General features: G+C 41.5%; 1 protein-coding gene across 1 annotated transcript in view; it reads left to right on the top strand.

The window, feature by feature from the left end:
- JAZF1 (JAZF zinc finger 1) overlaps window positions 1-23,999 on the top strand; it is a 346,728-nt gene that overhangs the window by 274,259 nt on the left and 48,470 nt on the right. The window contains exon 3 of the mRNA XM_069729918.1: window positions 6,146-6,342. Within this exon, the coding sequence (XP_069586019.1) occupies window positions 6,146-6,342 (197 nt within the window). The remainder of the gene's footprint in view (window positions 1-6,145; window positions 6,343-23,999) is intronic.

The following is a 23,999-nucleotide window of genomic DNA, read 5'->3' as shown; positions in this document are numbered from 1 at the left end:
CTCCCATGCCAGAGACAATAGGACGCCCAGGAGGATTTAAACAACAGGGACAAAAATACCTATACCATACTTACAGAAAATCCGACAAAACAATTCCAAACAGAGTTGTGTCACATATTGGAGATAGCATTTGAAAGGGGGGTCATCACGAAAAAACTACGTGATGGCCTGACTGTGGACTGCCCTAGAACACCGACACTCTACCTCCTCCCCAAGGTCCACAAGGATGCTCAAAATCCTCCTGGGCGTCCTATTGTCTCTGGCATGGGAGGGCTAAACGAACCAATTTGTAAATATATTGACCACTATTTGAAATCACAGGTCGAGACGTTGCCCTCCTATGTCAGGGACACTATGGACGTCCTTAGACGTCTGGATGGATTGCACCTCGAGCCTGACATGCTCCTCGTGACAGCAGACGTTGAAACGCTATATACATGCATTGATCACGAGGATGGCATGCGGGCAGCGAGCTTTTTCCTTGAGGTTAGCAATCTTGATCCAGACGTCCGTGAGCTGGTGTTGGACTTGTTGCGGTTCATCTTGGAACACAATTTTTTTACGTTTAAGGACCGTTTCTTTCTGCAGAAGCGTGGTACCGCAATGGGGGCGGCATGTGCGCCTTCATATGCTAATTTATTTTTGGGATTTTGGGAGAGGGAGATTTTTCCTGATGACGCACATGCCGTCCCCCAAATCCTTAGCTGGTACCGCTTCATTGATGACATTTTTTTCATTTGGCAGGGGTCGGTCAGGGATTTAGATCATTTTGTTTCCAGTTTGAACCGCAACAATTACAACATCAAACTCACCCATACTTACCATGCTCATGAGGTTTCATTTCTGGACATCAAGATACAGGTGCAGCCTGATGGTTCACTGGGCACCGATGTGCACAGAAAGGATACCTCAGTGAATGCACTTCTACATGCCTCATCGGCACATACGGAGTCAACCATCAGGGCTGTACCTGTGGGACAATTTCTCAGGATGAGAAGAATTTGTACCTCTGATGAGGATTTTGAGCGTCAAGCTGTGGACCTTGGGGAGAGATTTAGAGAACGTGGGTATAGCAGGAGGTGTATTAAAAAGGGATATAAAAGAGCAAAAAGAACACCCAGGACCTCGCTGCTATCCCAGAACCAACAGGGACAGAGTTGTGCCAACAAAAAGGGAATGGATAAGACACAACAAGTGTCAACAAGATTCATTACAACTTTTAATTCGAATTGGGACGAATTACGTTCCATCCTATCAAAATATTGGTCGGTTCTTACAACCGATCCAATATTGAAACAACACCTCTCTGAATACCCACTGATGACGGCTAAACGAAGCCGGAACCTACGTGACATTCTCGTTAAGAGTCACTATGTGGCAAAACCACCCACAATCCCTGGCATTGGGAAACCAAGAGTGAGATTTTTCCCCTGTACTGAGTGCCTGGCATGCAAAAACCATCAGAGAGCCTCTTCCTTTTATTCTTCAGATGGGGTACAGGAATATAAAATCAGAGAATTTATAACGTGCAAGAGCATATTTGTTATATACTATGCGAAATGCACCTGTAACCTCATATATATAGGCCTCACCTCACGGGAGTTACGTGTGAGGACACGCGAACACGTGAGGGAAATCACAGCCGCAAGATTGGAAAAGGAAACAGGGAACCTCAAAACCATCCCAAGACATTTCAGGGAGAAACACAATTGCAATCCCAATGATTTGAGAGTATGTGGGATTGATAGGGTCCACGCCGGGATCAGGGGTGGTAATTTAAAACGTCTTCTTTTCCAGCGCGAATGTAGATGGATTACGATCCTTAATACATTGGTACCTCACGGATTGAACGAACAAATTAGTTTCGCCCCGTTCCTTTAGATTGTACAGATTACCTCTGGATTTGGTATTTTATATCCGTGTGTCTTTTATGTTTTATGTGATGTCTCATTTTATTTTTATTTTTATGTTTATTTCTAGTTGTACCATAAAGGGACTAAATCTATTTACAATAGCCATCTTACCGAGTGGATGATGAGTGATGCGGGAATTCGATTCACTTCTTCACTTCTATATTTCAAGAAAGAACTGCACTGAAATTTCTATATGTATTTATAATATGTTTATTGTTGATTTTCTATATATAACTATATATGCATATAAAAGTTATGTGAATCAATATTATTTTGTTTTTTTGATATTAGTTTTTATGTAACTTTACTTAGTATATTTTTGGAACGCTTGTGCGTCCTATCTAGCACAGTAGTATGCATTTTCAAATGTAACCTTATGTGCACATAATTAGTGACGTCTTAACGTTGCATTTGGCACGCCTCTATGCACTTTTATGATTACACTGTGATGTGCCTGGATTGGTACATATTTAGGGACACCTTGCGTCCTATTCAGTACGGACTCATGTATTTTCCATGACTCTGGTGTTAGGCACTTGGAAATTCAGTACGCACTAAGGGTTGTTTCAGCGTCCCATTTGCACAGCACTTCGCACTTTACATATGTTTATAGCTCCCGCTCTCATCATTTTTTCTACTACGGGCCAGTGCGCATGACCGTGACGTCGGTGCTTCGGAGCATCGTTCTTGGCGCCCATTGGGTGATGCGCGCCGACCATGGTTGCCATGGAGATGGCTCCCTGGCGTCGCGCGTCGCTCGGGAGGCCGGGGATGATGCAATTTCCGGCGCCTGCGTCGCGCGTACATGCGCCGTTCAGGTCCGGTTATCCACATCAGGTGCGGTAGCACTATTTAAGACCTCGTAGTGACACACTTGACACGGCCCCCTGAAGAAGCCTACGCGAAACGCGCGTAGGGGCTGGCGGTTCCGCATCCACACTACGGCAAACATGGGTGAGGTTCAGTCTTTTTAATATTGTACCACCTTGTAACGGCAGCCCCTGTATAGTGGCTACATGCAATTGTAATATCATAGCATTGAGAACTTGAACCTCTGGCCAATACACTTTATGTTTGTGTGGGTGTAGGAACATCTTTACCTGGATCCTTGTACAAATAGTGAGAAATCCTCTTTTTGTATAACTAACTTTTGTATTATTATGCTTAGATTGTTTTATGACGATGTACTTAATAAATGTTATACTTTTGTATTCATGAATGAGCCTCTTTGACTCCATTTGCTTTATTGTGTATAGACTATTGGGAGTTGCTCCGCATTAGATTATATGGTGCTCTAATCTATATATTCATCAGCACTGACACAGTGCAGGGAAACTCTCGGCAGCAGCGCGTGCATTAGCAGCGCTCTTGCCGAAAGCAGTTTTGACCCTGTGGACGCCGGCGGGGTACGTGACAGACATCGGAATGTGAGTATGTACTTTTTTTTTTTTTTTACTTTTACAAGGGTAACCAGGGTAAATATCGGGTTACTAAGCACGGCCCTGCACTTAGTAACCCGATGTTTACCCGGGTGCTGCAGGGGGACTTTGGCATCGTTGAAGACCGTTTCAATAATGCCGAAGTCGTTCCCCTGATCGTTGGTCGCTGGAGAGAGCTGTCTGTGTGACAGCTCCCCAGCGACCACACAACGACTTACCAACGATCACGGCCAGGTTGTATCGCTGGTCGTGATCGTTGGTAAGTCGTTTAGTGTGACTTTATGATTACACAGTATGTTAGATAGTATATCAGTGGGCAAGTCTGTCTTCTTGACCCACCAGACATAAATACTTAAATTCACAAGCCAATATACAGATAAAACGCCAGTTCTTTTGGTTTTGCAAAAACATGGTTGTCTGGGAAATTAAGATACAATCTGGTTTCTTCACAACTATCACAGTCTTATAGATGTGCGGTGATGTCTTCTGTGATGTCCTTAGCTTACTATGTCCTAGAGAAGACTCCAGCACCAAAGAGCAGATTTTCCTATGGATGTGCCCAGATTTATGTTGACATTATGGACTAATATTTAAGCATCGAAAGGTTTATAGGCCAAAAAGTCCCGATCAGATATTCAGGTTAGCATTGTGGTCATTGGATCAGGTCTGTACCATATTTTATAGTATTCAGTTAAAAACAACCTATCAATATAACCATGCTATAAATATGCATTTTCTTTACCTTGTCTAAATGCCTCTGTTCTCCTGAATCTTTCACTTGTTTATTATCTGTTCGTGTGATTTTCCATTCCTGAGATGTGATCCATTCTCTCTGTTTAGAAATCTAGTTTTCTTCGTTTATCCAACAGGGCATGGTCTTTATGAAGACTCTTGTTGAGATCAATTGAAGATCACACCCACTTCGCTAATAATACTAGATTTAAAAATAGGGAAGAAAGGTCCATATCACAGGAACAGAAAGGTGTAGGAACAAACGAATAACAACAGCAGATTGAGGAGAACCATGGCATCTGCAAGGCGTTTGTATGTTCTCTCCATGTTTGTGTGAGTTTCCTCCTTGTTCTCCGGTTTCCTCCCACACTCCATAGACATACTGATAGGGAATTTAGAGTGTGAGCCCCATCGGGGACAGTGATGATAATGGATGTAAAGCGCTGCAGAATAAGATAGCGCTATATAAGCAAAGCATATTAAATAAAATAAATGGCATATACAGCAGGTAAAATAGTTGATGTCTCGTCATCTCTAAACCCTTGCCGACATGTGATGCCAGTTGCCGGAGTATGGTGCAGGTTCAGGAACTGAACAGACGATACCTTGGAGAAAACACCAGAATTGCAGTTTTTCGGTTGCCGCAATAAGAAGCGATCAAACCATAGTATGCATCTCAAAATTGTACCAAAAAAACACCAGCAAGCTACACAAAAAAGACGCTGCAACACAGTTCCATTGATGGAAATATATAAAGTTACTGATCTCACAAAATGGCAGCACAAACCACATTTTATTTCATTTTTTACAAATGTAAGAATTTTTTTTCATCACTTAAATAAGAAGGGAACTGTACATCTTTGATATCTCTGTAACGGTAATGACCTGAGAAATTATGTTACCAGATCATTTTGACCACAGAATGAAAGTTGTAAAAACAAAACCCCAAAATAATGTCTCACTTTTTTTTTGCCACTTGACTGCACCTGTTTTTTTTTTCTCCGTTTTCAGTACATTGTATGGTAAAATGAATGGTTTTCCTTTTAAATATACTATTCGTCCAACAAAAAAAGAAGCCCTCATGTGGCTGTGTCGGCTGAAAAATAAAAAAGTTATGGCTCTGAGGAAAAGAGTAGGAAAAAAATGTAAGCACGGAAAAAAAAGAAGAAGAAGTGTCTGGTCATGAAGGGGTTAATTCATATGCCATAAAAAAAGACATATGGACCAGTGTTGGCTTCATTAGAAAGTATGTCAGCTCACTGAATTGATCCGTTCAGTAAATCTATTACTCGTGCTGTTCTTCTGTTGTTTCCAATGAACAAGTTAGAATCTGGGTATTACTATTCACCTAAATAAAGTCAATAAAGTGTGTCACCACCATACATTCTGATCAATAATAATTGGCCAGTGTCACGCTGGTGTCACACCACCGTATCGCCTCTCATCCGAGAGACATGGGCCAATTATGATAATCACACTCTGATCAAATTCTGATCCGACCTGAGGAAAAAATCTCATCCTGTCCAAGAAGAAAAATCTGACATGTACGTGAGCCCATAGAATGGGTCCGAGTGTGATCCGATCTTTCGACGGATCGCACTCAAACTGAAAATACGGTCCTCTGCTCAAGCCCTTAAAGTGATCAATCTGAGGAAGAGGAAGTGGAATTAGACAAGGCCAAGTACAACTATCCACCATATCACAATAGAGAGCAAAAACACAGAAATCAATGCAAAAAATACAATAGATTTAAAAATCTTTTATTATAGTATATTAAGTGATGAGCAGGATAAAAGGGAGAGAACAAGTGCGGGTGAGATGGTCAGACACTGGCCTAAAAGCCTGAAAACTTTGGAGAGTTACAACTACGGAAATGCATAGACAATATATCAGTGTATGGTAATACCCCCCAAAATATATATCATACCTATAATGGTATTACGTTCTTCCGAAAGCCCTTTTTCTTATATATTTAGACTACCCACTGTGCCTACTATATGTCCAGTACTATATTTTCTACTCGTTCTCTGGAGGATTTATGTTCTTATTATTTTATTATAGATTCATGACCGATGCAGCTCGACGTGAACAAGAAACCTTAAAGAAGAAAATTCAGCCCAAGCTCTCACTGACATTGTCCAGCTCTGTATCCCGTGGAAATGTGTCAACACCGCCCCGCCACGGCAGTGGCAGCCTCACCCCACCAGTCACTCCACCCATCACTCCATCTTCTTCATTCCGCAGTAGCACCCCTACAGGTAAGTTAGTGGAAGTACTACATGAAGCTTTCGGTGCCCAATATATTTATTCACTAGAATTACATTATTTTTACATAAAATGAAGTCTTACACGGATGTTAACGTACATTGATGTTTAGACATACATTGTCAAAACTCTACTGTTTTAGCAGCAGCATTCATAATTAAATGACATACCCTGTATGTAACTCCTTTCTCATGTACAGCACCATGGAATTAATGGTGCTATAAAAATAAATAATAATAATAATAAAAAAAAAATAACGTTTGAGTTCTAGGCATCAGTCCTGGAGGCTGAAGTGCTCTTCCCTCTGTGTAGTAAGAGCTCTGCAGCTTTTCCGCTCTGCTCCTGAGTGACATCTGTAGCAGGCGACTTCAGAGCTCTCACAAGGATATTGTTCTCCAGAATAAAACTTTATTAATTAATGGTGCTGCTGATACAGTACAGTAAGATATGTTTAAACACCTTTCCTGTCTTCCTCTTTTTAATCTTATTTTATTATTTTCCTTTCTAAATGAAACATCTTTCTCAATTGTCCTCATAAACTCACTTCCATTTTGCTGTAGAGTCTGTTTAACTCCTCTATTTGGCTGGCTGTGCTGCTGCTTCTAATATAGATTTGACAGCACTTCTGCTCATCATCTCCTCCTCTTTCCTCTCACTGTTAGAGATAGCAATAGAAAGGCTATACATGACAAATCAAGCTATTAGGGAATGCGAGAAAGACCACTAAATTAACAATTAGTTGGAGTCAACTTACTCCTCTTGGAGCACCCGGTATGTCCAGCGCATGTGCAAAGACAACCTATTGACTTCATTAAGCACCATCATATTTTTCATTTCTCCACTTGCGGCACTGCAAGCAAGTTACAGTCTTGTTGTCCAGACATCATTTGACTGGAAGGGTAATTTAAATCAAAGGTATGTAGATTTTAACATTTATATCCTAGCATTTTTTTAGGATTACAACATTAGTGAGTTTCTTAATATATTAGATGCGTCTTACATATAAATAGCCACCTTAGAGTCTCCTGCTTTATTCTATACAGCTCTATAGCTTGTTGTATAAGTGGAATAATTGAGCAAGTATGCACCAGACATGCTAAGCCCCATGGATTGGAAAGTCTTACCCCACCTCACGGCCTGGAGACACTGTAGTGCAGTCTCGCCTTTTCGTATCTGACTGTGAACGTCATAAATTCATCTTTTTAACCTTGAAAGCATCACTGCAAATCATACTTATTTTGGGTACTGGTGGCTTTTTTATGCTCTGTGAATGGTATATAATGACTTTTAGAGTCCAATGTAAACATTCCTTTTCCTGCAGAATGATTAGAATTTGGAAATTGTTAATCATGCATAAAAATGTTAGACGCCCCCCCCCCCAAACAATGTTAGCTAATAGGCATTGCTTTATGGGCTTGTCCTTCACTGGTTTCTTTTATCAGTTTATGCAACATAATTAGGAGAAAAATAAGTTTTATTAAATCATTTTGTTCCCCGCATGGGGTAAGCAGGCCAGAAATGAAAAGCCATATAGTGCAATAATTATAGCCCTGGACTTGGAGAGTGCCACAGCTTTGGGGACCCATCTCACCCCGACTGCTTTTTTCTCTGCTTGCCACCATGTAAATGAGGTTTACAAAATATCAGACAGTCAAGTAATTTTGTAAATTCATCATGAAAGATCCTTAGACAATAGAAGGAACTCTTATTTACAAGTAGAAGTTCTAGCAAGAAAATCCTATATTACCCTATTGCAGTCTGCATGGATTGAGATTGGTTGTGAAGTGCAATAAGTCATGTGTCAACAACCCAACGGAAATAAGAAAGACTTGTAACTCAGCAGTCAAGTCTCCCTGTGTAAGGCAAGAAGTTATATGCCATTAGTTATACTTACATGTACTTATATTCCTCCACCAGGAGCGGTATGAATATATATATTTAGCTCCCCCTAGTGATATGATGACTGCAATATGTTAAGAGGTTAAAAATCATCTGAGGGTTCAAAATGCTCACTGCACCCCTAGATGCACCTAAATGATTAATAAACGTCTTGAATGCAGTTTTGAGCACTTTGAGGAGTGACATTTTTAAATGGTGTCAACTTTCGGTTATTTTCAGTCAAATAGGCCCTCAAAGTCACTTAAAATGTGAGGTGGTCCCTAAAAAAATGGTTTTATAAATTTTGTTAGAAAAATGAGAAATTGCTGATGAACTTTTAACCATTCTAACCTCCTAACAAAAAAAAAATGTTTAAAAAATGATGCTGATCTAAAGTAGACATATGGGAAATGTTATTTATAAATTATTATGTAAGGCATGAATCACTGGTTTATGGATATAAAAATGTAAAGTTTGAAAACTATTATTTTTTTCTCCAAAATTCTGATATTTTCACAAATAAACGCCAAAAAATTCTACCTAAATTTTCACTAATTTGCATAGTGTTAGTAAAAAATGGTCTCAGAATCAGTCTTCGTTGAAGAGTTCCAGAGTTATAACCTCATAAGGTGACACTGCTGAGAATTGTAAAGTTTGGCCTGGTCAGGAAGGTGAAAACAGATTGGGGGGTGTAGGGGTTAAAAATCACTCTGACAGAAGGGCAAATAATTCCTGCACCCCTCTTCTCCCCTTTTATCTAACTGTATTAAAAAGTAGCATCTAATCCAGCGACTGAGCAAGTAAGGACAAAAATGTGCAAATGTAAAGGATTCCCCAATGAATAATTACAATTAATGTTCCTTATAGAAAAGAAGATTGCATTGTGCTTAACACTACGGAAATGATTTCTAATTAAGGATAGTAAGGGGTTAATAATTAGGCCAAAGTGATTTCATCAATGAATGCCGTAATATGCAGACGACTGTTTAATTTGGCTTCTTCTTAATGGGGGAGTAAAACATAAGTTTTAACTTAGCGACTGATGAAAATGCTAATTTATGATGTGGTCTGGATGTAACTAGCTCAGTGTCTGTCATATCCATTACTGAGATATCGAATTCTTGCTGTATAGAGCACCCAACGCCAGCAATTAATGTAGAGGCTTGTTTCTGTCTACCATATTTTTTATTTTTACAAAATACATTTTATGCTTGTATATTTAGGCATTTATGACGTTCTGTATGTAAGTCCTTATGATCCCATTCGGAACTAATCCTAATTTACATCTTTTGTTTTATTCGGTTTTAGCCATATAATTGAATAATGTGGTGTATTGTCAATAAAATGTCCATGATTGATAAGTAACTCTTAAGGTACCTTCACACTGAGCAACTTTAGAACGATAACGATAGCGATCTGTGACGTTGCAGCGTCCTGGATAGCGATATCGTTGTGTTTGGCACGCAGCAGCGGTCAGGATCCTGCTGTGACATCGCTGGTCAGAGCTAGAAGGCTCTGCTTTACGGCCGGCGCTGACACAATCAGTGCGGGAAGCTGACGCTGGGGGACATGACAGACATTGGAATGTGAGTATGTACTGTTTTTTTTTTTACTTTTACAATGGTAACCAGGGTAAATATCGGGTTACTAAGCGCGGCCCTACGCTTAGTAACCCGATATTTACCCTGGTTACCAGTGAACACATCGCTGGATCGGCGTCACACACGCCGATCCAGCGATGACAGCAGGTGATCAGCGACCAAAAAAAGGTCCTGATCATTCTCCAGCGACCAACGATCTCCCAGCAGGGGCCTGATCGTTGGTCGCTGTCACACATAACGAGATCGTTAGCGGGATCGTTGCTACGTCACAAAAAGTGTGACATTGCAATGATATCGTTAACAAAATCGTTATGTGTGAAGGTACCTTTAGTATCAGTACAGTTTAATTAAATTAGTGATATCTGTGACAGTGAACAATGCCTGACCAACTCAATGCCCTGCCAACTTGTTAGCTAAGCAGTGCCTGACCAATTTAACTCCCCCCCCTGCTGTTTTTACATTTGCAATTGTATATTTTTTCATGAACTCTTTTGTTCGGAATACTCACTATTTTTTCACACACAAAAAAACTTTTGCCACTAAATAACTTGATCAAATTGTACTTTTTTTCCAAAATATTTTATGGTTTCACATACTGTATATCTCGCATTGGTGGCCTAACAATTTGTATTGGTGGAGAAGCAAAGCTGAACTTTGGGTTCCTGAAAAACACTGTAGAAAAGCATCAAAAAAGCCAGCAAAAACTTCTTTACTGCCAAGAGATCAGGTTTTGGCTGCAGGAAAAAAAAGCAACGAAAAAGTAACGTCTGAACATAGCCTGACTTTGACTTCCAAGTTTGCTTCCTAAAATCTACTGATTTTTAAAGTCTAAAGGGAACCTGTTGGGTCCCCCTGTACCCCAAGATCCACCAGCAGTTGTGTCTACATATCTAAATACCCGGCCTAACAGTCCCTGTATCACATTAAACATGTAAACAGATCTTTGGAAATACTATTCTAAAGTCCAATTATGATATGTAAATGAAGCCTTCGATGGGGCGTTAGTGTCCCCTGACTGCACGGCCCACTTAGCTTGTTATCATGCCCTTGTGGGTGTGATAACATGACTTACAAGTGCTAGCGCTATACAAACCTCGCGCATACACGCAGCTTCTTTCTCTCTCTACATTGGACCTCTGAAGCCAGGTGTATGCGTCCAGACTTCAGAGAGGCGCACTGCGCATGTTTACAAGTGCAGAAGACTTCCGATCATGCGCAGTGCGCCTCTCTGAAGTCTGGACGCATACACCTGGCTTCAGAGGTCCAATGTAGAGAGAGAAAAAAGCTGCGTGTATGCGCGAGGTTTGTATAGCGCTAGCGATTATGCCAGAGCTTGAAAGTCATTTTATTAGGCCCACAGGGGCGTGATAACATGCTAAGTGGGCTAGTCTGGGGACACTAACACCCCATCGACTAGTCAAAGGGTTAATTTATAAATCACAAATGGACTTTTGAAATACTTTTTCTCAAGATCTGTTTGTGTCCAATGTAATAAAGGGACTGTTTGGCAGGGAATTTAGATATGTAGACGCAACTGCTGGCATTTCTAGAGGTACGGGGGACCTGACAGGTTCCGTTTAAAACGAGCTAAATTTATACCAAACCTCATCAAAATGCACAGGTTTTGCAAAACCGCCCCAGGCTTTTTGCTTCTCAAAGCAAATCATTACAAGAACAACCGAGTCCGAGGTGTCTTGCCTCTGTTTTTCAGTCATTGGCCTTTCTAAGGTAAGTAATAATTTAATGTAAAATGCAGATAAAATTTTGTAAAGAAAATTTGTCATCTCTCCTGACATGTCAGTAAATCTACTTTAATAAATATTTATATTCTGAATAAAATAAAAATTCTGGGGCATATTTTCTCATAATTCTGCAATTGTCATGTTTTTCCTGTGTTAATCAGCAGAACTGTAAAGGCAGCTCTGGTCTGTAACATTGTGAACATCCCCCGTAAAAGGGCTATTCTCATCATGTAATATGATGGCATATTGCTAAACTACACCATATAATTATGATGGGTAGAGGTCTAACCCCTAGATTTCTGCTGATTCGGGACAGATAGAAGATGTTTCTGTCTGACAATCCCTTTAACTAACCAGAGTTTAGTAAAACTAGGCTCTAGACCAGAAAAAAACAAAGTTTCAAACGATATCCAGATAATGTGAATCCTTATGGTAGATGCAGAAAGTAGAGCCACAGCCCGAGTGCACTGCCCCATAGGTGTCATCTGGTGCCATATATAACATATATGGCTTCCTACTTTGTTACTTCATTTTTTTTACTTATTGGAGAACCCCATTGACCAGGCAGGATTGTAGGAGAATCATATTGACCTGGCAGGGTTTTAGGAGAACCCCACTGACCAGGTAGGTTGTAGGAGAACCCCATAGACCATGCATGATTTTAGGAGAACCACATTAACCAGACAGGGTTGTTGAAGAACTCTACTAACCAGGCAAGATTGTATGAGAACCCCATTGAGCAGACACGGTTGTAGAAGAATCATATTGACCAGGCAGGGTTTTAGGAGAACCCCACTGACCAGGTAGGTTGTAGGAGAACCCCATAGACCATGCATGATTTTAGGAGAACCACATTAACCAGACAGGGTTGTTGAAGAACTCTACTAACCAGGCAAGATTGTATGAGAACACCATTGAGCAGACACGGTTGTAGAAGAATCATATTGACCAGGCAGGGTTTTAGGAGAACCCCACTGACCAGGTGGGTTGTAGGAGAACCCCATAGACCATGCATGATTTTAGGAGAACCACATTAATTAGACAGGGTTGTTGAAGAACTCTATTAAAGGGACACGGTCACCTGAATTTGGAGGGAACAATCTTCAGCCATGGAGGCGGGGTTTTCGGGTGTTTGATTTACCCTTTCCTTACCCGCTGGCTGCATGCTGGCTGCAATATTGGATTGAAGTTCATTCTGTCCTCCATAGTACATGCCTGCGCAAGGCAAGATTGCCTGGTGCAGGCGTGTACTACGGAGGACAGAGAATGAACTTCAATCCAATATTGCAGCCAGCATGCAGCCAGTGGGTAAGGAAAGGGTGAATCAAAAACCCCGCCTCCATGGCTGAAGATTGTTCCCTCCAAATTCAGGTGACAGTGTCCCTTTAACCAGACAGTGTTGTAGGAGAACTTCATTGACCAGGCAGGGTTTTAGGAGAACCCAATTGACCAGGTAGGGTTGTTGGAGGAACCTATTGACCGGGCCGAGTTGTAGGAATACTCCCTTGACCAAGCTGGGTGTATTATGTTGCCGATTGACAGTCTTTACAAGTTCTGTATTTTTTTTATTATTAAAGTTATGAATTGTCATCCAAGTATAAATTCTTAACATACAGTTATAATGTTTTCTTGAGATCACATATATTATTTTTAGGAAAATATCCCCTTTCTTTGTTCAGTCAAATACTGTGAAGGAAGCAGTCATGGGACACTGTCTGCTGGCTGGATGTCAGTGACCTTCCCAATCCCCTAAGGCAAGCAGAGGAGATGGATAATGACTTCTTTTCAGTATGAAGGCTACATTTGAAAGGGCATACCAGCACATGTACTATGAACTAATAGCAGCAGCATCCATATTTGGTAACCCCCCAGGGATCCATAAATGTGGACTTGCATAGACCACACCTTAGTCCATTGCATCATGTCACTTCCTGTAATTCCTACTTCACATTTTCCAGTCTTTCTAAAAGAAGTAACTTCTCCGCTAGAAAGCATATTGTTCACATCAGCTTTCCAAGCCTTTGTCAGTAATAGCGTTTTACAATTACACTTCTACATTTATGTTTAATGGCTCCAGGTCTACAAGCCAAGCAGCATCCATACCACAGTGCTAGGAGACTTCCAGAAAAGTGGGAGGTAAAGACAGGCTCAAGTAAAATGTAATAAAACTTTGTTTTGTTAAAGCAATACTTTAAGTGATATTCTCAAAGATCCACAAAGCTGAGGTATGTGGTGCTGTTTGGCAGAGTCTTTTAGATGTCACTTTGCCTAAAGGACCGACAGAGGAATTAAAGTAGACATCTGGAATTCTGGTACTTGCCCAGTGACTATTTCACTCTACAAGGTCAAGAAATGGGTTTTTGACTATTTAACACTGTAGGGCCACGAGTTGTACGGTAACTCTATGGCTATGTTCACATCTGGCTTTTTGCTGTTCTTTCTAGTATCATCAAAAGGAGTGAGATTTCAGAACTCTCATGCACACACAACGGGATGAAGTTGAGCACTGCTGCCTTTTTGCAAATCTGCAGCGTGTCAAATCTTTCAGCGTTTTTTTTTTTTTCACCCACAGAAAGCAATGAGTAAGTGGAAAAATGATGAATTTGATGAATGAAACTAATAATAATATAATATTTATATTAACGTTATAGAGGGGACTTGTACAGACAATAAAGACATTACAGAATGGGTCACCAGCCAGTATGTGTACGGACACAGAGGGATATTAAGTGCGTGGAGGGTGTGTGAACAGATGATACGAGGGTCCTGATTTGGGAGAAAATTCTGTTTGAGCAAAAGTAAAATAGTTACATAAATGAAGTGAGGAGATCGGACAATCTAAAGAACTGCACTTTTAGGCCAAGCCTAAAACTGTGGGTATTGGGAATTTATTTAATTATCCTGGGTAGCACATTCCAGAGAAATGGCGCAGACGTGAGAAGTCCTGGAGATGGGCGTGTGCGGTTCGGATTATTGAAGATGTTAATCTTAGGTATTATCTAATCTGTTATATGCCTGAACCATATGCAATGACACAAATACATAACATAGTATATATCTATATGACATGTTGTTTGACCCCTTGCATTCTATGTTGTAAATATTCTTTTATGTATATTGCATGCACGCCCCTACATTGTTGTACATTTTTGTTACTTCCCTGATTTGTTTGATTAACATATTTTGTAGCAATAGTTTAGATTCTGGACTTTTTGGTTTGTTTCCTCTCTTTTTTTTTCCATATATACCATAAAGGGTAGTGGGAAATTGGGGTTCACTGCTGTCAATGTTTCTTTTTTTTTTTTGTGGGGGTGAGAGGGGTACTTCTGATATACGGTATATTTTCTTCATATCCTGTACGGAAGCTTTTTCATGGGACATTCCTGCTCTTTGCCGGTGGTATGCCGGCTCTGTTTTGCTTTGCTTTTAAGTCGGCTTTGCAGAGTCTATAGGAAAACAATGATAGTCTTCTCTATAAATCAATAGTAAAACACTCAGTTTTGTCTTGTATTTGTTGATAAGAAAGCTGAAGGTAGATTCTGGTTACTGCAATAAAAAATAACTGAAATGTGATAGTGGAACTGGCAGTGTGATGTGTCCTCAGTCCTACATGACCATCATCAGAGGTTGCAATGAAGACGAGGGATATGGAGCAGGCACCACTCACCTATCTATGCATGTGTGCGGTCGTAGATGAGTCACATTGTGAGCTCAGGACATTTTTGTATTGAATTTGTGGCAAAATCGTAACATGTCTGAGACCCCTGAGGGTTCATGCAGAGCAAGCAAAATTGAGTAATTATCATTCTGTCCCAAAGAGTTAGGGTACCGTCACACTATAACATTTCGATCGCTACGACGGTACGATTCGTGACGTTCCAGCGATATCGTTACGATATCGCTGTGTCTGACACGCAGCAGCGATCAGGGATCCTGCTGAGAATCATACGTCGTAGCAGATCGTTTAGAACTTTCTTTCATCGCTGGATCTCCCGCTGTCATCGCTAGATCGGTGTGTGTGACACCGATCTAGCGATCTAGCGATGCGATCCAGCGATGCTTTCGCTTGTAACCAGGGTAAACATCGGGTAACTAAGCGCAGGACCGCGCTTAGTTACCCGATGTTTACCCTGGTTACAAGCGTTAAACTAAAAAAAAAAAAACAGCACATACTTACATTCTGGTGTCCGTCAGGTCCCTTGCCGTCTGCTTCCCGCACTGTGACTGCCGGCCGTAAAGTGAAAGCAGAGCACAGTGGCTGTGCTTTCACTTTCACTTTACGGCCGGCAGTCACTGAGTGCGGGAAGCAGACTGCAAGGGACCTGACGGACACCAGAATGTAAGTATGTGCTGTTTGTTTTTTTTTAGTTTAACGTTTGTAACCAGGGTAAACATCGGGTAACTAAGCGCGGTCCTGCGCTTAGTTACCCGATGTTTACCCTGGTTACCCAGGGACCTCGGCATCATTGGTCGCTGGAGAGCTGTCTGTGTGACAGCTCTTCAGCGACCACACTACGATTTACCTACGATCACGGCCAGGTCATATCGCTGGTCGTGATCGTAGGTAAATCGTATAGTGTGACGGTACCCTTAGAGTTCCATTTGTATCTGGGAATCACCTACTCTTGATCTGCCACATACAATCTGCCAACACATACATTTATGTATTGCTTTTTTTGTAGAAAACCCATTTTAATATATACATTTTAAAAATTCTGACTTAATAGCCAAAGGTCTCTTACTCAGGTCCTCATACGTTGGCCAGAGTGTAGAGCGTTACAAAGATGATCTGCAATTTGTTTTTTCAGAGAGGAAGAGGACTAGAACTCTAGCGTCACCTACAGGAAGCAGCAATCCTAAACGTCAATATCACCTCTCCAACGAGCCTTGTCACATGACTTAGATTATGTCTCACTTTGGATGACCTTCAGATGTTCCATAGCCTTGAACAGGTCACATACAACCTGTGAAGGTGCAGGAAGTGCATGACAAGAGTGAGGGGTATGGGGAGACATCAAACCTGCACATGGCCTCTGATAAGCCTTGGTGGCCATACATTAGCCACAAGACACAAGCCACGCCCGGTGATCTCTGACATAGCATCCCAAAAGGTAGGTGGAGAACTCAGGAGCAGCATCAGTGCTGAGGTGACAGTGAGAAATCGCAAAATCACATAGGAGAACAGGCAGAGGGATATGAGCCTTTGTAGTTTCATACACAATCTAGTTTGAGATGCATCTTTATTTTCCTTTAAATCAATAGATGTTACAGATATATTGCACGAATCGAAGTTGTCCCTTCATTATAGTAACTCCATTCTCTCACACTCAAAATATCGGACGCACATAATTTGCCATGACTTTCGAAAGTCTGAAACACATGAGCATGACACGACCATCGCTGAGTAACAAGTGTCCTCGATAGAGATTCTCTTCTTCAGCTGCTTCTTGTTTGTTGGTCTTTTACATCTTCAGCTTTGATTTGTGTAACATTCGGATTCAACATCAGACCCTTCATGCCCTTACCTTGTCATGAAATAGTGGGGTAACAGGCCACTCCAGACCGTGAGACCACCAACCAGTCAATTGGCCAATTACCTTTGAACCAGTGAAAATGGAAAACTACTGTATGTAAACATGTCTGTATATCTGTAATTCCTACACAATAAATGGAATATTTTTTAGTGAATAAAAACTAAAGTCTGCTCTTCAGTCACAATTAATGATTTATTTTCTGATCCATAGTACAGCTGTGTAGAGACTAAATTCTGATCCTTCTGCCTCTGCCCAAATACTTCTGGATGCAGCTGTCTGCGGCCAAAATCATCACTTCCCAAATAATAATAAGTAACTGTGGCGTTTCTTAACGTTCAGATTTTCCCAAGTGATGCACTTGATCATGTATTACAGTAGTTTGTGCTCTGGAGCTGTGTCTGTGGACTGAAAGGGCCAACTATAGTCAGTCAGTGGGAGCTATGGAGATTGCCACGGTGGCCTAAGTGGAAGCCAACTGCAGCTTATAGACCTCATTCACCCTGCAATTAGTTGCCCCATAGGTATCTAGGATTCAGCACTAAAGAAATTCATTAATCTTCTGTGAATCTATCTGAGTATTATGTAGAGAAAGAGACTCTGAATCCAGTAATGTCTCTTACCGGGCTGCTTGCTGTAGTTTTGATACAATCACTGTATATCAACAGGAGATAATCGCTAGAGGACTATCTGGTTTGTGTCATGTAGCTTTTCATAGTCATGAGCTCTAGATAACCCTGTCCCCTCCATTCAATGTCAGGTTTCTGCCTATGCACAGTGTAAACAGTAAGCTGCCAGTGAAGAGGTGTGGGCGGGGTTATACAGAGCTCAGCATTCAGAGAACTGCAGAGAAAACTGTTATTTTATCAAAACCACAGCAAGCAGCCCAATAAGTGATACATCCCTGGAATCGGTGTTTCTGCCCCTACACCATGCTGCTGTCAGATAGAGTAACTAAAATCTGGTGACCGATTCTCTTTAAAGCAATAAACAGTTGCTGCTCAAAAAAGTCAATGGAGAGGGAAGGAGGAGGAAGGCGCTAGCTAAAGACAGATAGAAACATTCAGCTGCAAGTGCACCTGAAGAGACAGGTAGACTTTATTGGCCTCATTATACGACTCAGTACCCGTTTTACAGCCAGAACCACACACTATTATATCCTAAAACACCAATGTCGTTGGGAACTGTTGGAGAAAAATGAGTCAGTCAATCCCAGCAAAGCCTCAGCCTTTGGATTGCCCTGAGGTTATAGGTGGGGTTGGTCTTGCCGATGGTAGGGGCATACACCTGTAGGCGTGGCACACAATTCCACACCTCCATCACAGTCAGCTAGCCACTTTTGATGCTTATAAAAGGCAATAGATATTTTAGCGCTCATTTTGTCATTGATTTTGGATAGTGTGAAGCCGTTGAAAGGATGGATTCGCTCAACAAGTACAGAACATGTGTTTTCCTGATCACCTTCTTCCCGACTTTCTGTGACGCGTCGCCTTTCATTTAAGCCTAGTTCTAGCTTTGAAGACTGCAGTGTTTACCGTGGAGATGTAACATAGTCTTGTGGATTACAGGACCACCCTGGAGGTGAGAGCGCCTCCTGGCATACCCATATTTCCAGAGTAGAAATATTTTAGTAATCCTTATAATGTACCTACGACAGCCACGGTGGGTGTCAGCGACTGGCACAGAGCTGCTCTCAGCATACACAGCAGATAAAGTGGAAAATTATCCTTCCTTCTTTTTCGTAATTTGTTTGCGGTATTGCTGGATTTACTGACTCATTTTTCTCTAACAATTCCCAACTATATTGGTGTTTTAGGATATAACAGCGCATGGTTCCGGATGGAAAAACCTGTACTGATTTGTATAATGAGGCAAGTAAATAAGGTGTACCTGTCGTTTCAGGGGAACTTGCAGCTGAATGTCTGTCTGTGTCAGTCTTTAGCTCCTCCCCTCTCCATTGACTTTTACGAGCAGCAACTGTCATCTCATTCCTCTGTGAGATAAAACCTGTCTTTAGTAAAAACATGGGTTAATCAGAGAAATGAGACTGAATAATAAGTACAGGAGGAGAAAAAAGCTTATTTCTGATAAAAATATATTACAAAGCTGTTGGTTTATGGAAAAAAGTGATGTTATATATAAACTATATGAAGGGTTTTTTTAAAACAAATTTTAGATCAAAACCAAATTAGAATTAATTTAGGGGATAAGCCCTAGTTGGGGAGGAGTGACAGTGTTGTGTGCCCCCTCTATCAGGCTCTGTACATAGATGACAACTCAGGAAGCCGCATACAACTGGCAACAGGAGGCTGGTATGTAGTGTATTACCAGCATGGCAGTGGTTTATCAGAGACTAGCACAATAGAAATAGACCTAGCTGAGGTAGTTGAGGCTATGCTAAAGTCTTCCTGTAACTACTAGAACAAGTTTTGGAATGGGAAAGGGCTTCCTGCTGTGACTGTCCGCTAAGGGGGTCTCTGTTTTATCATATGTACACTTCAACTGTGAGAGACGAATCTTTACAAAAAAAATCCAGAAAATCACATTGTATGATTTTTACATAATTAACCCCTTCATGACCCAGGCTATTTTGACCTTAAAGACCTTGCCGTTTTTTGCAATTCTGACCAGTGTCCCTTTATGAGGTAATAACTCAGGAACGCTTCAACGGATCCTAGCGGTTCTGAGATTGTTTTTTCGTGACATATTGGGCTTCATGTTAGTGGTAAATTTAGGTCAATAAATTCTGCGTTTATTTGTGATAAAAACGGAAATTTGGTGAAAATTTTGAAAATTTCGCAATTTTCACATTTTGAATTTTTATTCTGTTAAACCAGAGAGTTATGTGACACAAAATAGTTAATAAATAACATTTCCCACATGTATACTTTACATCAGCACAATTTTGGAAACAAAATTTTTTTTTTGCTAGGAAGTTATAAGGGTTAAAATTTGACCAGCAATTTCTCATTTTTACAACGAAATTTACAAAACCATTTTTTTTAGGGACCACCTCACATTTGAAGTCAGTTTGAGGGGTCTATATGGCTGAAAATACCCAAAAGTGACACCATTCTAAAAACTGCACCCCTCAAGGTGCACAAAACCACATTCAAGAAGTTTATTAACCCTTCAGGTGCTTCACAGCAGCAGAAGCAACATGGAAGGAAAAAATGAACATTTAACTTTTTAGTCACAAAAATTATCTTTTAGCAACAATTTTTTTATTTTCCCAATGGTAAAAGGAGAAACTGAACCACGAAAGTTGTTGTCCAATTTGCCCTGAGTACGCTGATACCTCATATGTGGGGGTAAACCACTGTTTGGGCGCACGGCAGGGCTTGGAAGGGAAGGAGCGCCATTTGACTTTTTAAATGAAAAATTATCTCCATCGTTAGCGGACACCATGTCGCGTTTGGAGAGACCCTGTGTGCCTAAACATTGGAGCTCCCCCACAAGTGACCCATTTTGGAAACTAGACCCCCCAAGGATCTTATCTAGATGCCTAGTGAGCACTTTAAACCCTCAGGTGCTTCACAAATTGATCTGTAAAAATGAAAAAGTACTTTTTTTTCACAAAAAAATTCTTTTCGCCTCAATTTTTTCATTTTCACATGGGCATTAGGATAAAATGGATCATAAAATTTGTTGGGCAATTTCTATCGAGTACGACGATACCTCATATGTGGGGGTAAACCACTGTTTGGGCACTCGGCAGGGCTCGGAAGGGAAGGCGCGCCATTTGACTTTTTGAATGGAAAATTAGCTCCAATTGTTAGCGGACACCATGTCGCGTTTGGAGAGCCCCTGTGTGCCTAAACATTGGAGCTTCCCCACAAGTGACCCCATTTTGGAAACTAGACCCCCCAAGGAACTTATCTAGATGCATATTGAGCACTTTAAACCCCCAGGTGCTTCACAGAAGTTTATAACGCAGAGCCATGAAAATAAAAAATAATTTTTCTTTCCTCAAAAATGATTTTTAGCCTGGAATTTCCTATTTTGCCAAGGGTAATAGGAGAAATTGGACCCCAAATGTTGTTGTCCAGTTTGTCCTGAGTACGCTGATACCCCATATGTGGGGGTAAACCACTGTTTGGGCGCACGGCAGGGCTCGGAAGGGAAGGCACGCCATTTGGCTTTTTAAATGGAAAATTAGCTTCAATCATTAGTGGACACCATGTTACGTTTGGAGAGCCCCTGTGTGCCTAAACATTGGAGATCCCCCAGAAATGACCCCATTTTGGAAACGAGACCCCCAAAGGAACTAATCTAGATGTGTGGTGAGGACTTTGAACCCCCAAGTGCTTCACAGAAGTTTATAACGCAGAGCCATGAAAATAAAAAAAATATATATATTTTCTCAAAAATGATCTTTTAGCCTGCAATTTTTTATTTTCCCAAGGGTAACAGGAGAAACTTGACCCCAAAAGTTGTTGTCCAGTTTCTCCTGAGTACGCTGATACCCCATATGTGGGGGTAAACCACTGTTTGGGCACATGCCGGGGCTCGGAAGTGAAGTAGTGACGTTTTGAAATGCAGACTTTGATGGAATGCTCTGTGGGCGTCACGTTGCGTTTGCAGAGCCCCTCATGTGGCTTAACAGTAGAAACCCCCCACAAGTGACCCCATTTTGGAAACTAGACCCCGAAAGGAACTTATCTAGATGTGTGGTGAGCACTTTGAACCCCCAAGTGCTTCCAGAAGTTTATAATGCAGAGCCGTGAAAATAATAAATACGTTTTCTTTCCTCAAAAATAATTATTTAGCCCAGAATTTTTTAATTTTCCCAAGGGTAACAGGAGAAATTTGACCCCAATATTTGTTGTCCAGTTTCTCCTGAGTACGGTGATACCCCATATGTGGGGGTAAACTACTGTTTGGGCACATGCCGGGGCTCGGAATTGAAGTAGTGACGTTTTGAAATGCAGACTTTGATGGAATGCTCTGCGGGCGTCACGTTGCGTTTGCAGAGCCCCTGATGTGGCTAAACAGTAGAAACCCCCCACAATTGACCCCATTTTGGAAACTAGACCCCGAAAGGAACTTATCTAGATGTGTGGTGAGCACTTTGAACCCCCAAGTGCTTCATAGAAGTTTATAATGCAGAACCGTGAAAATAATAAATACGTTTTCTTTCCTCAAAAATAATTATTTAGCCCAGAATTTTTTATTTTCCCAAGGGTTACAGGAGAAATTGGACCCCAAAAGTTGTTGTCCAGTTTCTCCTGAGTACGCTGATACCCCATGTGTGGAGGTAAACCACTGTTTGGGCACACGTCGGGGCTCAGAAGGGAAGTAGTGACTTTTGAAATGCAGACTTTGATGAAATGGTCTGCGGGCGTCACGTTGCGTTTGCAGAGCCCCTGGTGTGCCTAAACAGTAGAAACCCCCCTCAAGTGACCCCATTTTAGAAACTAGACCCCCCAAGGAACTTATCTAGATATGTGGTGAGCACTTTGAACCCCCAAGTGCTTCACAGACGTTTACAACGCAGAGCCGTGAAAATAAAAAATCATTTTTCTTTCCTCAAAAATGATGTTTTAGCAAGCATTTTTTTATTTTCACAAGGGTAACAGGAGAAATTGGACCCCAGTAATTGTTGCGCAGTTTATCCTGAGTATGCTGGTACCCCATATGTGGGGGTAAACCACTGTTTGGGCACACGTCGGGGCTCGGAATTGAGGGAGCACCATTTGACTTTTTGAATACGAGATTGGCTGGAATCAATGGTGGCGCCATGTTGCGTTTGGAGACCCCTGATGTGCCTAAACAGTGGAAACCCCTCAATTCTACCTCCAACACTAACCCCAACACACCCCTAACCCTAATCCCAACTGTAGCCATAACCCTAATCACAACCCTAACCCCAAGGCTATGTGCCCACGTTGCGGATTCGTGTGAGATTTTTCAGCATCATTTTTGAAAAATCCGCGGGTAAAAGGCACTGCGTTTTACTTGCGGGTTTTCCGCGGATTTCCAGTGTTTTTTGTGCGGATTTCACCTGCGGATTACTATTGAGGAACAGGTGTAAAACGCTGCGGAATCCGCACAAAGAATTGACATGCTGCGGAAAATACAACGCAGCGTTTCCGCGCGGTATTTTCCGCACCCTGGGCACAGCGGATTTGGTTTTCCATGGTACTGTAAACCTGATGGAACACTGCTGCGAATCCGCAGCGGCCAATCCGCTGCGGATCCGCAGCCAAATCCGCACCGTGTGCACATAGCCTAATTCTAAAGGTATGTGCACACGCTGCAGAAAACGCTGCGGATCCGCAGCAGTTTCCCATGAGTTTACAGTTCAATGTAAACCTATGGGAAACAAAAATCGCTGTACACATGCTGCGGAAAAACTGCACGGAAACGCAGCGGTTTACATTCCGCAGCATGTCACTTCTTTCTGCGGATTCCGCAGCGGTTTTACAACTGCTCAAATAGAAAATCGCAGTTGTAAAACCGCAGTGAAATGCGCAGAAAAAACACGGTAAATCCGCAGCGGTTTAGCACTGCGGATTTATCAAATCCGCAGCGGAAAAATCCGCAGAGGACCAGAATAGGTGTGCACATACCAAAACCCTAGCCCTACCCCTAACCCTAACCCTACCCCTAACCCTAACCCTACCCCTAACCCTATTCTAACATTAGTGGAAAAAAAAAAATTCTTTATTTTTTTATTGTCCCTACCTATGGGGGTGACAAAGGGGGGGGGGTCATTTATTATTTTTTTTATTTTGATCACTGAGATATAATCTATCTCAGTGATCAAAATGCACTTTGGAACGAATCTGCCGGCCGGCAGATTCGGCGGGTGCACTGCGCATGCGCCCGCCATTTTGGAAGATGGCGGCGTCCAGGGAGAAGACGGACGGACCCCGGCAGGATCGGTAAGTATGAT

This window comes from Ranitomeya imitator, chromosome 6 (assembly GCF_032444005.1).
Source record: "Ranitomeya imitator isolate aRanImi1 chromosome 6, aRanImi1.pri, whole genome shotgun sequence".
Taxonomy (NCBI): Eukaryota; Metazoa; Chordata; class Amphibia; order Anura; family Dendrobatidae; genus Ranitomeya; species Ranitomeya imitator.
This window is presented reverse-complemented; position numbering and strand designations above follow the sequence as displayed.